The 13,463-nt window shown below is 33.6% G+C and overlaps 1 protein-coding gene across 3 annotated transcripts in view; it reads right to left on the bottom strand.

Annotated features, from left to right (window-relative positions):
* The window catches only part of ORC3 (origin recognition complex subunit 3), a 105,553-nt gene that overhangs the window by 28,471 nt on the left and 63,619 nt on the right, over positions 1-13,463 (bottom strand). For all 3 annotated transcript variants that reach the window (XM_072642778.1, XM_072642780.1, XM_072642779.1), the window contains 2 exons: positions 7,885-8,001; positions 6,406-6,485 (listed from right to left, as the gene is read on the bottom strand). In XM_072642778.1, the coding sequence (XP_072498879.1) occupies positions 6,406-6,485; positions 7,885-8,001 (197 nt within the window). The remainder of the gene's footprint in view (positions 1-6,405; positions 6,486-7,884; positions 8,002-13,463) is intronic.

Below are 13,463 nucleotides of genomic sequence, written 5' to 3'. Positions count from 1 at the left end.
AAAGTTCATCTGCAGATCAGACAATGCATTATTAAGCCTCTAGATCTCTAATCTCTTCCAACTAAGCTAAAGTGATAAAACATTAATAATGTGTAATGTCATTTTTCTGAACTCAACAATATTTGTCCACTTATATTTTATTTATTAAGTCAAAAGCCTTTCTCAGAAATTTGAATAATTTTCTTAATAGTCTGAACTCTTTTGGTTATTAATCAGTTGCAGTTTGTAGGTGCTGGTAGTGTAACAAGCTCAAAGGTTACACTAGACACAGTGGCTCCTGTCTTTCATTTATATGTCCAAGCCTCATGCCAGTACAACTAGTGCCAGAATGTTCTAAATCCAACATTTGTCCAACATGTGTTTGGACCACACTGTGAGTTCTGTTCGGGCTCCTATGCAAAGGACATTGGCTTTTCATAGAATCTTGGAGTTGGAAGGGACTTCAGAGATGATAAAGTACAATTCATTCTTGAACAAGCATATACTCTATGACATACCTGACAGGTGGTTATCTGGTCTTTCCTTGATGACCTCCACTGAAATGGCAGCTATTATCTCCAGAGATAGCATATTACAGTTTTGGATAACTCCAACTATTAGGACATTTTTCATTATACCAAGCTTAAATTGCCTTTTCACAATTTCCACATGGTTCTGCCATCTGAGACCAAATAGAATACATATAATCTTTCTTCCACATGAAAGTCCTTCAACTACTTGTAAATTACCATCATGGGCCCTTAATTTTCTTTTCTTGTATTTTGTAAAGTTGCTAAATATAATTTCCTTGTCTCTTAATTATGCTCTAATCTTTCTTATATTTGTTTCTAAGTACAATCCAAGGACTGTAACAAAAAAAAAAAGTAAATTTTAAGAGGGATTTCACTTTTAGGTGGAAAATATATTACATTTGTTTTACAGAGATCTGTAAAAGGGGAAAAAAAATTTTAAAAGATACAGAAATGTTATTACAATCTCTATTCCCAAACTTATGAATTGCAAAAGTCTGCAAAATCCTTGTTTTCCAGGGGGTTTCTATTAGAAGACATTAGGCTCAAGAAAAGAATAGCATATTGGCTGTTTCTTGGTTGCAAACATTTTTCACTTTAAGGCTCAGGGTTCCTTCTCTTGGATTCTCTTTCTTTTGAGATTATTTCCTGGAACTAGACTAGTTTTAGTGAAGAAGTAATAGGAAATGTATTTAGTCCCTCCCATATGCTATTGATGTCTTGAGTTTTTCATCTTTCAGTGAGGCTTGCTGATGTACATAATTAAGCAGATTATATCCTGTATATTCCATCTTAATTAAAAGGATAAGGTCTTTACCCTGGTATTTGAATGTCTTTGCGCTATGGAGCTGAGGGAAACAACTAAATAACTATTAGATTACACTTATGGCATATTTGAAATTTAGTTAGTTTCCTAATAAAGAAGAGATTGGAAAAAATGTTATCTGGGTTTCTCTTAAATTTTATATATTACTCTTAGAATATTTACAGGAAAATTACAATATTTTTCTTTGTTTCATAGTTTTTCAAAAATTCATGTGCTTTCCCAGAGAAGCTACAGGGTTTTTGCATCTGAGAAATAATCAATCTTTGAAGAATCAAAGGTGCAGGAGACTCCAAAAGTAACAGGGAGATGTTAAGTGTGCAGAAATAGGGTGCAAAATATTGCATATACATGCAAGAAGTGGTTAAGAGATATCTAGGAAATGTCTGATCAGAAAAAAAACGGTGAGTCAATGAGGTAGCAGGAGGTAGCAGATGGACTGACTGCAAGCACTACAAAAGTATCCATGCTAGGAGGCCTCTAGCATATTGAGTAGATCTTTGAGAAGTATCTATTGGAAAACTTGGAAAAGGGTCACAAAGGATGAAAAGTCATGTACAAGTTGGGATCTGAACTAAGGAAAGGAATATCCATATTGAGATCATACATGCACTGAAGGAGTTAAAGGAACAATTTTAATATTTATATGCAACCTCTTATATACTTTCTTTGAATTCTTGGTCTTTTTCCTTCAATGAATATTTAATATTTATCTTGGATTATATTTCTAATATTGAAACACCTACTTAAAATTTTATTTTGAAGATGGATGTGCTAATAAGATATTTGCTTTGAGACACTCAATTCCCCAAATTTACATACTGTCTTTAGGGGTAAAAGGAGGCAAAACTGGAAAATAACTTTGATTGTTTCTCCCATAGATAGTCTTCAGAACATTGGACATACAAGAGGATGTTTCCAGGAGATAACAAGAACCTATATTTTTTTATGTTGGAAATATTATATGATTTATTTAGAATAGAGTGAAGCATATTGAAATGGAAATATATATGATTCAAATACTGCCAAAGATACTTTGGTCAATGTCATTTTGAGTTATTTTCAAATCTAAGGTGGGAATCCTTTATTCGGTGTTAGGAACATTTTGATCACTTCTATTTGTTTTCTTTTTTCTTTATTAATCAATTAATTTTTCAACATTCACTTCCACAAGATTTTGAGTTCCAAATTTTCTCCCTATCTCTCTCTCCCCTCTCCCTATCCCAAGATAGTGTACGTTCTGATAACCTCCTCCCGCAATCTTCCCTCCCTTTTATCATGCTCCTGCCCCTTCTCTTATTCCCTTCCCTTCTATTTTCCCATAGGGCAAGATAGATTCCTATACTCCATTCCCTGTATCTCTTATTTCCCAGCTGGATGTAAAAACTTTTTAATATCTTAAATAATATCTCTAATATCTACAGATATTATAAGAGGGTTATAAATCAAAGTTTAGTTAGGTGTATAGGGCTTCAAATCAGGGCCATAATATGGAAGAGAAAATGCCATCTGGTACAGATAATTACTTAAACTCAAAGATGTCAGCCACCAGTCTTATCACAATTTTTTTTTTTAAATTTTAAGAGTATTTCTACAAAGTAAAATCCAAAAAGAGGATTCTATAGGAAACCATGAATCTCTAAGTAATATTTTGCTTGCTTTTTAAAAAAAAGTATAAATTCTACATTTAACTTTAAATATTTTCTGCTTGATAGACTTAAGAAAAACCTGGAAGAACTTGCATAAACTGATGCTGAGTAAAGGGAGCAGAACCAGAAAAACATTGTACACGGTAACAGAAACACTGTTCGATGACCAACTTTTTGACTTAGCTCTTCTCAGCAATTCGATGATCTAAGACAATTCCAGAAGACTCATGATGGAAAATGCTATCCACATCCAGAGAAGGAACTATGGAGTCTGAATGCAGATTGAAGCATACTATTTTCCCTTTTTTTGTTTTTTTTCTTTCTGATGGTTTTTCCCTTTGGCTCTAATTCTTCTTTATAACATGACTAATGTGGAAATATGTTTAACATGATTGTACATGTATGACCTATATCAGATTGCATGCTATCTTGGGGAAGGGAAAGGGGGAGAATTTAGAATTCAAAATCTTGTAAAGGTGAATACTGAAAACTAAATATGAAAAAATAAATATATTTTTAAAAATAATAAAAATAAAATTTTTCTGCTTGTTTGTGTACCCATTCTGAAATTCTTTCTCTTCTATGCATTTGAAAAAAATGTTAGCACAACTCTCTTTTTTGGGTTTCAATACTGCCTATCTCCTGCCCACTCCCAATTAAAAACAGAGAAGTTTTAAAAAGAATAGTTCTTATAGAAAAAAAAGCATAGGCAAGCAAAACAAAGTCAAATAGTGGCCAGGTCCAAGTTTGTGAATCTGAACCTCATATCCACTGTTTCTCTGTCAGAAAGGAGGTGGGAAACACGGGGTTTCTTGTTCTCCTGGTTCTGCTCAATTCACTTTGCATCAGTTTATTATACTACTGAGGATTTTCTGAAATTGTCTCTTTTGTTATTTCTTAGGGCACAGTAATATTCCATTACTTTCATATACCAAAATTCCTTTAACCATTTCTTAATTATTTAAGAAGTAGTCTAAGGTATGCCCTTAATTTCTATTTCTTTTACTTTTCTTTTTTCATTCTTCAGAATCGGGAAGTTTATTTTGTTTGTGATTATTCCCATGCCAGTATTAGGGTCCTTCTTAAGCCCCTTTCCCTATTTCTGCTTATTTTTCTATTGAGTTTGACGTATTTCTATACCAAATACTGTGTTTTCAATTTTTGTCTATTTCTGGGAAATGAGGTTCATCTAATGGCTACTTCCTCCAGTCCTTCCTCTATTTTGTATACTCTTCTTATGAATTCCAATTATGAGAAATAGCAAGTCCATTCCCATCTTCTACCTTTCTACACCAAAGTACTTCTCCTTTTACCCTCCCTTCTCTTTCTGTTCTTCAGACTGTCAGAAAAGAACCAATCCATTCTCCAGAGCTCTGCTTTTCTTATTTAACTCCTTCAATACCTTCGAGGGAATTAAAGCTCTTAAGGGATACCTGTTTCTTTTCTTCTGTTAGAATGTGAACATTAAATCATCCTACAGTCCCTTCCAAATGCTCAAATAAATTTACTTCCCTAGCTTTCTCTAGATGCTTGTGTTTGTATTCCAAAGTTCCTGTTCAGGTCATGTCTTTCATCAGAAGTGCTTGACAGTACTCTCATCTGGCCTAGCCATGCCAGATCTCAAGCTGTATTATAAAGTGGTAATCATCAAAACAGTCTGTTATAGGCTAAGAAATAGAGTAGTGAATCAGTAGAATAGATTACGTACACGATACACAGTATTATGCAAATAACCATAGTAATCTAGTGTTTGATAAATTCGAATATGCTTTTGGGACAAGCACTAACGATTTAACAAAAACTGCTAGGAAAATTGGAAAACAGTATAGCAAAAACTAGGTACAGACCAACATCTTATACTGTACACTAAGATAAGCTAAAATATGGGTACATGATTTAGACATAAAGGGTGATACCATAATTAAATTAGGAGAGCAAGGAATAGTTTACAGGTCTATGAGGAAGGTAAGAATTTATGGCCAAATAAGAGGTAGAGAACATTACAAGATGTAAAATGATTATATTAAATTAAAAAGGTTTTCCACAAACAAAACCAAATGCAACCAAGATTAGAAGAAAAGCAGAAAGCTCAGAAAATTTTTGCAGCAAGTATCTGTAATAAAGGCCTCATTTCTCAAATATATAGAGAACTAAGTTAAATTTATAATAATACAAATCATTCTCCAAATGATAAATGGTCAAAGAATACGAACAGGCAGTTTTCGGATGAAGAAATCAAAGCTATCTACAATCACATGAAAAAATACTCAATCACTACTGATAAGAAAAATGCAAATTATAACAACTGAGGTACCACCTCATACCTATCAGATGGGCTAATATAACAGAAAAATAAAATGATAAATGTTGGAGAGCAAAAAAGAAAATTGGGACACAAATGCACCTTTGGTGAAATTATGAAATGATCTATTCTGGAGAGCAATTTGGAACTATGCCCAAAAGGCAACCAAACTGTGATCCAGCAATACCACCACTAAGTCTGTATGCAAGAGAAATTTTTAAAAAAAGGAAATGGACCTATTTGTACAAAAATATTTATAGCACCTCTTTTTTTTGTAGTGGCAAAGAACTGGAAATTGAGGGGATATCCATCAACTGGGAAATGGCTGAACAAGTTGTAGTATGATTATTGTGCTACAAGAAATGATAAACAGGATAATTTCAGAAAAACTTAGAAAAACTTACACAAACTGATGAAATACAGTGAGCAGAATGAGGACATTGTACAGAGTAACAGCAATATTGTATGATGATCTACTGTGAATGACTTAGCTATTCTCAGAAATACAATGGCACAAAACAATTCCAAAGAACTCATGATGAAAAATGTTATCCATCTCCAGATAAAGAACCGATGAAGTCGACTGCAGATTAAAACACTATTTTTCCACTTTATTTTTTTGTGAGTTTTTTTTTTTTTTGGCTTGTGTTTTCCTTTACGTGACTAATATGGAAAGGTTTTGCATGACTGCACATGTGTAATCTACAGTCAAATTGCTTAATATCTCAGAGAGGAAAAGAATTTGGAACTCAATTTTAAAAAACAAATGTTAAAAACTGTTTTTACATGTACTTGGGAAAAAATAAAATATTCAAAAAAGGAGAAAGTACTCTCTCCATGCTGCCTCCCTTTCTCCACCACTCCATTCCATTCCTGTTCCCACACCCTTTGCCTCTATACCTTGTCCCTTTGTGCTGCTTGTTTCTGCATTTCCTATACCATTTACCCCAGTACTCTCTGTGCCTTATTAAAATGTGATCACAGCTTCACTTCCTGCTGTCATTGTGGTCCTTCTGGAAGAGGATGATCCAACAAACCAAGTGTGTCTGCCTCATTTCATAATTCTATAGATTAAGTAGCAATTCGTGTGTTTAAAACAATAAAAAAAGGAAGGAAAAATACCTGAGGAGCTGCAAAACAGGCTCATATTCTTGTGACTCCCAAATATTCTTTTCTAAACATGCACAATACAGCTCTCTGATCTGAAAATAAACAATGCATTTAGTGAGGAAAACAAATGGTTAAGTTGTTTTGTGTTAGTCAAAATTCTATACATTTAAGGACCCAATTAAGAATTATTAAAATGACTAATTTTTTCAACTGACATCAGATGTATCATGAACTGAGTACTTTATAAGAACTTCCTTTAAATGAATCTGAAGTAAGTGTGTACACATTTTAGCTGATACCACTGGACAGAGTGCAGAAGTAAAATAGGTAAATAACAAATGGGAAAGATAATGTGTAAGATGTCTAGATGGGGACGTTGACTCAAAATGTGTAAACACATGATCAATCATTGCAATTATCTCAAAAACAACAGAAATTTCTTTACAAGTGATCTCTGAAACTGATACAAATACTTACAGGGATCAAATTCTTCCATGATAATCTACTGTACCTATAAATTCCTACAGGTACCTATACTTCAATATTTCTGTGACTCTTTGAGATTCTCTGGTATGTCTGGTTTCTTAGTCATTTCCTGTATGTGACATTCCACATATAGTCCATATATGAGCTATTCTTTAAGTTTGTACATCCCTCCTTCTCTCTGCCTCTTAGAATTCCTACCTTCCCTTAAAACAAGGCTCTGATACCATACCTTATGAGACCTTTGCTGACTCCTTTGTTACTAGTGTTTTTCCTTGAAATTACTTTGTATTGATTTGTGTCCACTCTAGTACAGAACGTTTCCCCCTCAGCAGAATGTAAGCTCCTTAATAGCAAAGAATATTTTGGTTTTATCTTAGTATTTCTGGTGATTTGTCTGTAATGAGTATTAATCAGAGATGGAAGTTCTAGGCCAAAAGTCTTATATGAAACAGAAATATTAATCTTACATAATGTTTCTTCTTTTTACAAAATCATGGTTTGTGAGAGTTAGAGGGCAACTTTCTCACTGTGAGAAGACGAGGAAACTAAGGCCCAGAGATTACGTGGTTTATTGAGTTCACTCAGTAAATTAATAGCATTTCTAAATCTCAATTTAGTTCAGTTCAAAAAACATTTTATCCATGGCTTCATTTTTTAAAAAAAATCTCACAATAAGCTCCTCTTCAAAAGCGGACAGGCTATATAATTTAGGTGATTTAGAAAAGAAAATTACATTTATAAATGTTAGTTATGTCATAGAGGAGCTACATATACTGTGACATGTGGTTGTTTACAGTTGTAAACATCTGGAGAGAAAACACTTTTTCTGTTTCCAGTACTATTTGTGTGCAGCTATAATTGATTCAGATTTGCAAAACCTTTTTTTTTTTTTAAATAGGACAAATTTCTACTCCAAATTCTGATTCCCAGAACGCTCAGGAAATCAAAACATGTAACTACCAGCATTCCTATTTCACAGATTTCCAATTAGAAAATATTAGTTACCTGTCGGCCCAAGGGATACTTGGGAAGAGAAGACGTGAATGCATGAAGACACCTCAGAACTAAGAAGAAATTCTCATGGTAAATGTGGAGCTCTTCCAGGAATCTCAGAGTTTCTTCCTAAATATCATTTTTAAATTTTCAATATATCATTCAACAACAAAAGCAATGTAATAATAATACAATGTTAGGAGAATTTTTATTGAAAAATTAACTATTTCCAACTATTAAACTTATAGCAAAAGCCAATAAAAGGGCAAATTCTGAATTACAAAATGGAGCTCTCAATTCATAAGTTTTTAGAAAACAAAAAATATACAAGATGAGAATTAGGCAAATCTAAATTCATTTTCCATCCAATGATTATAAACCAGGTATTCTTTTTCAAATGCTAGAATTGGTTCTGTATTTCCAATAGGCATATATTTCTAATGCTATCAGGTCATGGAACAGAGATGAGCAAATGTACAAATGAGCTTTTAAATTGGCAGTTCTATTGTACCATTCACCTCTCAAGAGTAAAAAATGGAGCAAAAATGTTCTATGCAAATGTTCAATAGTACTCTATTGCCTCACTAATATCAGATGGTCTGATGAGATGACCAGAAAACCAAAAGCAATTATTCAATGTGATTATGCTAACAGCATGTGCTTTCATGAAGATATTATTATAAGGATATATTTACCTCAACCATGAAACAAAAAGCATAAAAAAGAAGAAAAATCTAGGGGTAAAATTTTTCTCACCATTCTGTAGTGGAACTATACATAGACTGAGTACTCAATCAATCTTGGTGGTTGTTGATAAAAAGGACAGAAATTTTAACTCATGGAGAAGACACAAACTTGACAAAGTAAGGTTGGTTTCTCTAGTTGTTATGGGAAACTCAATTCTATCACTCAGTATGGTTTCTTGGCTGTTTATAAAAATAGGCCAAAAGCTGAATGGGAAGTGGTTATTTAAGCCCCAGAAGCCCTTCATATTTCTAGTTTGAAAATATTTCAAGCATACTATATAGTTTGAATATATATTTTCTTGACTTGACCACTGTGGGATGTTGAGCTTATAGACTGGATTGTATTCATTTAAAATTACTTTTTATTCTGAATTTTACACCAAATGGGTATTTCCATTTACAAAGTAGAATAGAAAAAGAAGAGTGTATGTGAAACCAAGAATCTAACTTATGTACGTCTTGATTTGCCTTATATGCATAATTCAACATGTAATTTTCAAAGCCTACCTGTCTCTTTTTTTGTGACTTTTCTTTAATGCACTTCTTTACCCTCTTTTATTTAATTAAAAAATGTTTTTATTGATATCTTTTTCCTTTTTTTTATACTGCCTACATTTCTTTGTGTATCCCCCTTCCCATTTCCCCACTCAGAGAGTCATCCTTTATATCAAAGATTTGGTTAAAAGGGAAGAAAAAATAAACTCAGCAAAGTCAATCACCATATCAAAAAAAATATACATACATACATACATACATATATATATGTGTTATGCCCTGTCTCCTACTAATCAGTCCCTACTTCTGCAAAGAAGAGGGCAAAGACATTGTCTCAGATCTCTTTTGGAGACAAACCTGGTTTGATTCCAGACATTTTTAATGCAATAGTTGACTTCTCAGAGTATTTTGAAATTGTTTTGCCAATAAATTTTAAAATTTCGCAAACTATCAAATGAATTCTCTACTAGAATGTTTCCAAACTCTATTACCTGAAACATTTTCTCAAAGCCTGACATGAACAAAGTATTCTTAGTAGTCGCTGTCTTCAAATTTTCATTTCCTAAGAAGTCAAATAGAAGACTTAAACTACTATACTGTGTCTTCCTTCAATAATACTTACTTAGCTGATAACCATTATCTTAAACTCTCAACCATGCTGAAAATAACTGCTCGGATATAGATACGGTCAAATACATTGGATCCGTAAATGATTGGTTTGATCAATTTCCCTCTACTCACTGAAAAAAATCAATTCCTTGTTCAGCAAACTATGGCTCATTACACTGAAAGCATTACACTGAAAGGATTAAAAAAAATGCTTTTAGCTCTAAGATGTTTTTCTACTATTATTTTAATTGGCTGATGAGTAATTTAAGAAATGACAAGGTAAGATCTGAGGCCTATCACACTGAGAGTATTCACATTCAAAAAGGCACATTAGTTGTAACATAAAAAAGCACACTAACTACTTCATATCATAAATTACAAAACAGAGAGGGCATAAAGTCTGTACTTAGTAATTTGCTTTTTTGTATAGTCTGGCAGCTTTGAAATAGAGCTTTTGTATAGAAAAAGACATCTGTCATTGATTATTAATCACATTTCATACTGGCTTGCACTGCATATTGTTTATTTCTGTCTTGGAAATTAGATTTAAGTGAGGATGTCTCAAAGCAGTTCATCTTCCTTAATGCAGTCATCCACAGGTATGGTCCTTGACACATTTACAAATGATCTGAAATTTAAACAGGAATCTTTCTATACCTGTGTGTACTCTGAAACTCTTAGTTTTCTCACAGCAATACAAAACTTATATGGTAAATGAAATATCGCACTAATATCCTTTTTGCCAAAGAACACTCCAAGGTGGTTTTTGGGACTGAAATAAAGTTGCCTTTCCTGTATTGTACACCTAATTTTCCACCTTTTACTTTTCAACTTGAGATGGCAAGCGATGATAAAAGGTATTTTTTAAAATTCTTTTCACAGTTATATAGCCTACTTTGTACTCTCTCCCAGAATGATGAAAAAGTATTTCTTGAATCTGGTTTCCAAATCCTAACGACAATAAAGTATTGGATACTTGGATCCCCAGAGAGGAGTCATTTTGGACAGCTGAAATTAACCAGATAGTTGAGAACTACCCCTTGCATTAAAAAAAAAAAAATGAGTTTTTTTCTGATGGAAATATTTTGCAAGAAGCTTTTCCCAGTGTCCCTTAAAGTTAGTGCCTTCCCTCTGGGATTACCTCCAAATGTCCATAGTTGCTTGCATATTGGCTCCCCCATTAGTTTGTCAGCTCCTTCAGGGCAGGGAATATTTTTGCCTTTCTTTGTGTCTTCAAAGTTTGCCTGGCATGTAGTAGGTGCTTAATAAGTGTTTGTTCAATAATCAATAAACATTTGCTAAGCACCTACTATGTGCCAGGCATTATGCTAAGTATTAGGGATATAAAAAGAGATAAAAGACAGTCCCTGGCCTCAAGAAGATTATAATCTAATGGGGGGAGTCAACATGCAAACAAATACATACAAAGCCACCTATATAAAGGATATGCAGGAATAATTAGCAGAGGGAAGGTACTGGAAAGAGTTAAGAGAGGTTGGAAAAAGCTTCTTGTAGAATGTGGAATTAAAATGGGAACTTAAAGGAAATCTGAGAGGTTAGTGGAAAGGTCAAAGTATTCCAAGGTATGGGGCAGCCAGAGAAAATACCCAGTCAAGAGATGTTGTGTCTTGTTCATGGAATAGCAAGGAGAGATAATAACATTGGCATGAAGAGATCAAAATGCATTTGCCAAGAAGTAAGGTGTAAGAAGACCAGAAGAGTAGGGAGGAACTAAGTTTTGAAGGGCTTTGAATAATAAACACGGAATTTTGCATTTGTTCCTTGAGGTTACAGGGAGCCTCTGGAGTTTACCACGGAAGGGAGTAGCATAGCTGGGACTGTGTGTTAAAAAAATCACTCTAAACAAGAAGACTTCAGAGAGGCCTGGAAGGACTTCTATGATCTGATGCCGAGCGAAAGGGGCAGAACCAGGAGAACTTTGTGCACAGCACAGCATGCAAGAGTTTTTTTCTGCTAGACTTGGAACTTCGTAACAATGCAAGAACTTAAAAAAAAAATTCCCAATGGTCTTCTAAGGCAAAATGCCTTCCACACTCAGAGAAAGAACTATGGAATTCATTTGCAGAATGTAGTAGATCATTTTAGTGTGTGTGTGTGTGGGTATTATGTTTTGATTTGTTATATAATTTCTTCCATTTATTTTAGTTCGTCTACACAGCATGACTACAGTGAAAACGTATTCAATAGGAAAGTATGTGTAGATCCTATATAGAATTGTATGCCGTCTTGGGGAGGGAGGGGGCTAATAGGGGTAGGTAGGGGGAAAAAAAATCTAAGTTTTATGGTAATGATTGTAGAACATTAAAAATTAAAAAAAAAAAAAGAAAATCACTTTAGTGGCTGAATGGAGGATAGACTGGAGTGGGGAGAGACTTGAGAGGGGCAGAAACATCTGAGAGATGTTGCAAAGGTGAAATTGCCAGGCCTTAACAACAAACAGAATGAATACGACTTTCTTCTATAATGTACAATACACTTCCACAAATTCTTAAACAGAAATAGCAAATATAATTTAACCTTTACTTGACTCAGTGACATCATTATGGACATTAGTATTGAGATGTGCTATAGCTGTATATGAAAGTAATAACTCACATTTACAAAGTGTTCATTGTTTTGCTTGCTTTTCCTAACCTGTATGTTAAGAAAGTTGAACAGGCATAATCTCCATTTGGAAAAAAAAAAGAAATGGAGGTTCAGAGAAATGAAGTGACTTGCATAGTTAGTAAACAGCAGTCAGGAGAGAACTCTAGTCTTCGGGTTCCTAATTTGTTGCTCTTTCCTCTCCAGATTGTGTGGGGATATGGTCCACTGGGACATGGAAACTGGCTTGTACCAGCTCATGAAAGCCAACTGTTAAATATTCAGAGAAAGCATTTAATCTCTAAAATAAGCAAATGCCACAAATGAGGGCTCAATTTATTATTCTGTTGATTGTCTAGACTTAAGAAAGTGATGGAAAAAATGTTAAAAATTTTTCCTGGGAGAGTCACTTACCAGCACAATTCTAGATATGGGGTTGAATGAGCACTGACAACAGTCTTGGAAATTAATTCCCCCTATTTTTAAAAAATAAATTTTATCAAAACTTTCCTTGACAACTACAAGTATTCAAATATTAAAACAGAAACAAAAGAAAAGAACAACAAAATAAATATTCAAATATTCAAGTGGCTCAGTAATCTCACATGTGCGGGTATTTTAGATTTTAAAGAACCACAAAGAATGGTATGTATTAATTAGTTATTTGACTCTTTTAATTTTTATCACAGTGACAGTTATATTATATTATCTTTGTTTTTACAATCTTTTTTTGACAATTTTATAGATAAAGTAAACCTGTAGCTATCACCATGGCACTGCCTTTAATTACACAGTTGTTGTCAGAGTCCACTATTGTTTTGGTTACCCTTTCTGCACTGTTACTTCACATATTCTTTTGTGTTCATAACCATACATTTAGAGCCAAAAGGGATCCTAGATATTGTTTCTTATGGCTCAATAATATCATTACATTATTATTCTATAATTTAAGTCTTCTATCAATCAATGGCCATTTAAATTTGTTTCTAGTGCTGCTATGAATTTTTCATACAAATAGGTATTTTGTACAAAGGGACCAATATGCCAGTTATCTGAAGGAATGAAAGTTATCAAAATCATGGGAAAAAGTCTCAGACCTTATTAAACCCAAAAAAAGAGTGGGGTGGGGAACTGAAA

This window comes from Notamacropus eugenii, chromosome 2, assembly GCF_028372415.1.
Source record: "Notamacropus eugenii isolate mMacEug1 chromosome 2, mMacEug1.pri_v2, whole genome shotgun sequence".
Taxonomy (NCBI): Eukaryota; Metazoa; Chordata; class Mammalia; order Diprotodontia; family Macropodidae; genus Notamacropus; species Notamacropus eugenii.
The sequence above is the reverse complement of the archived record's forward strand: the minus strand, read 5'-3'. Positions and strand labels throughout refer to the sequence as shown.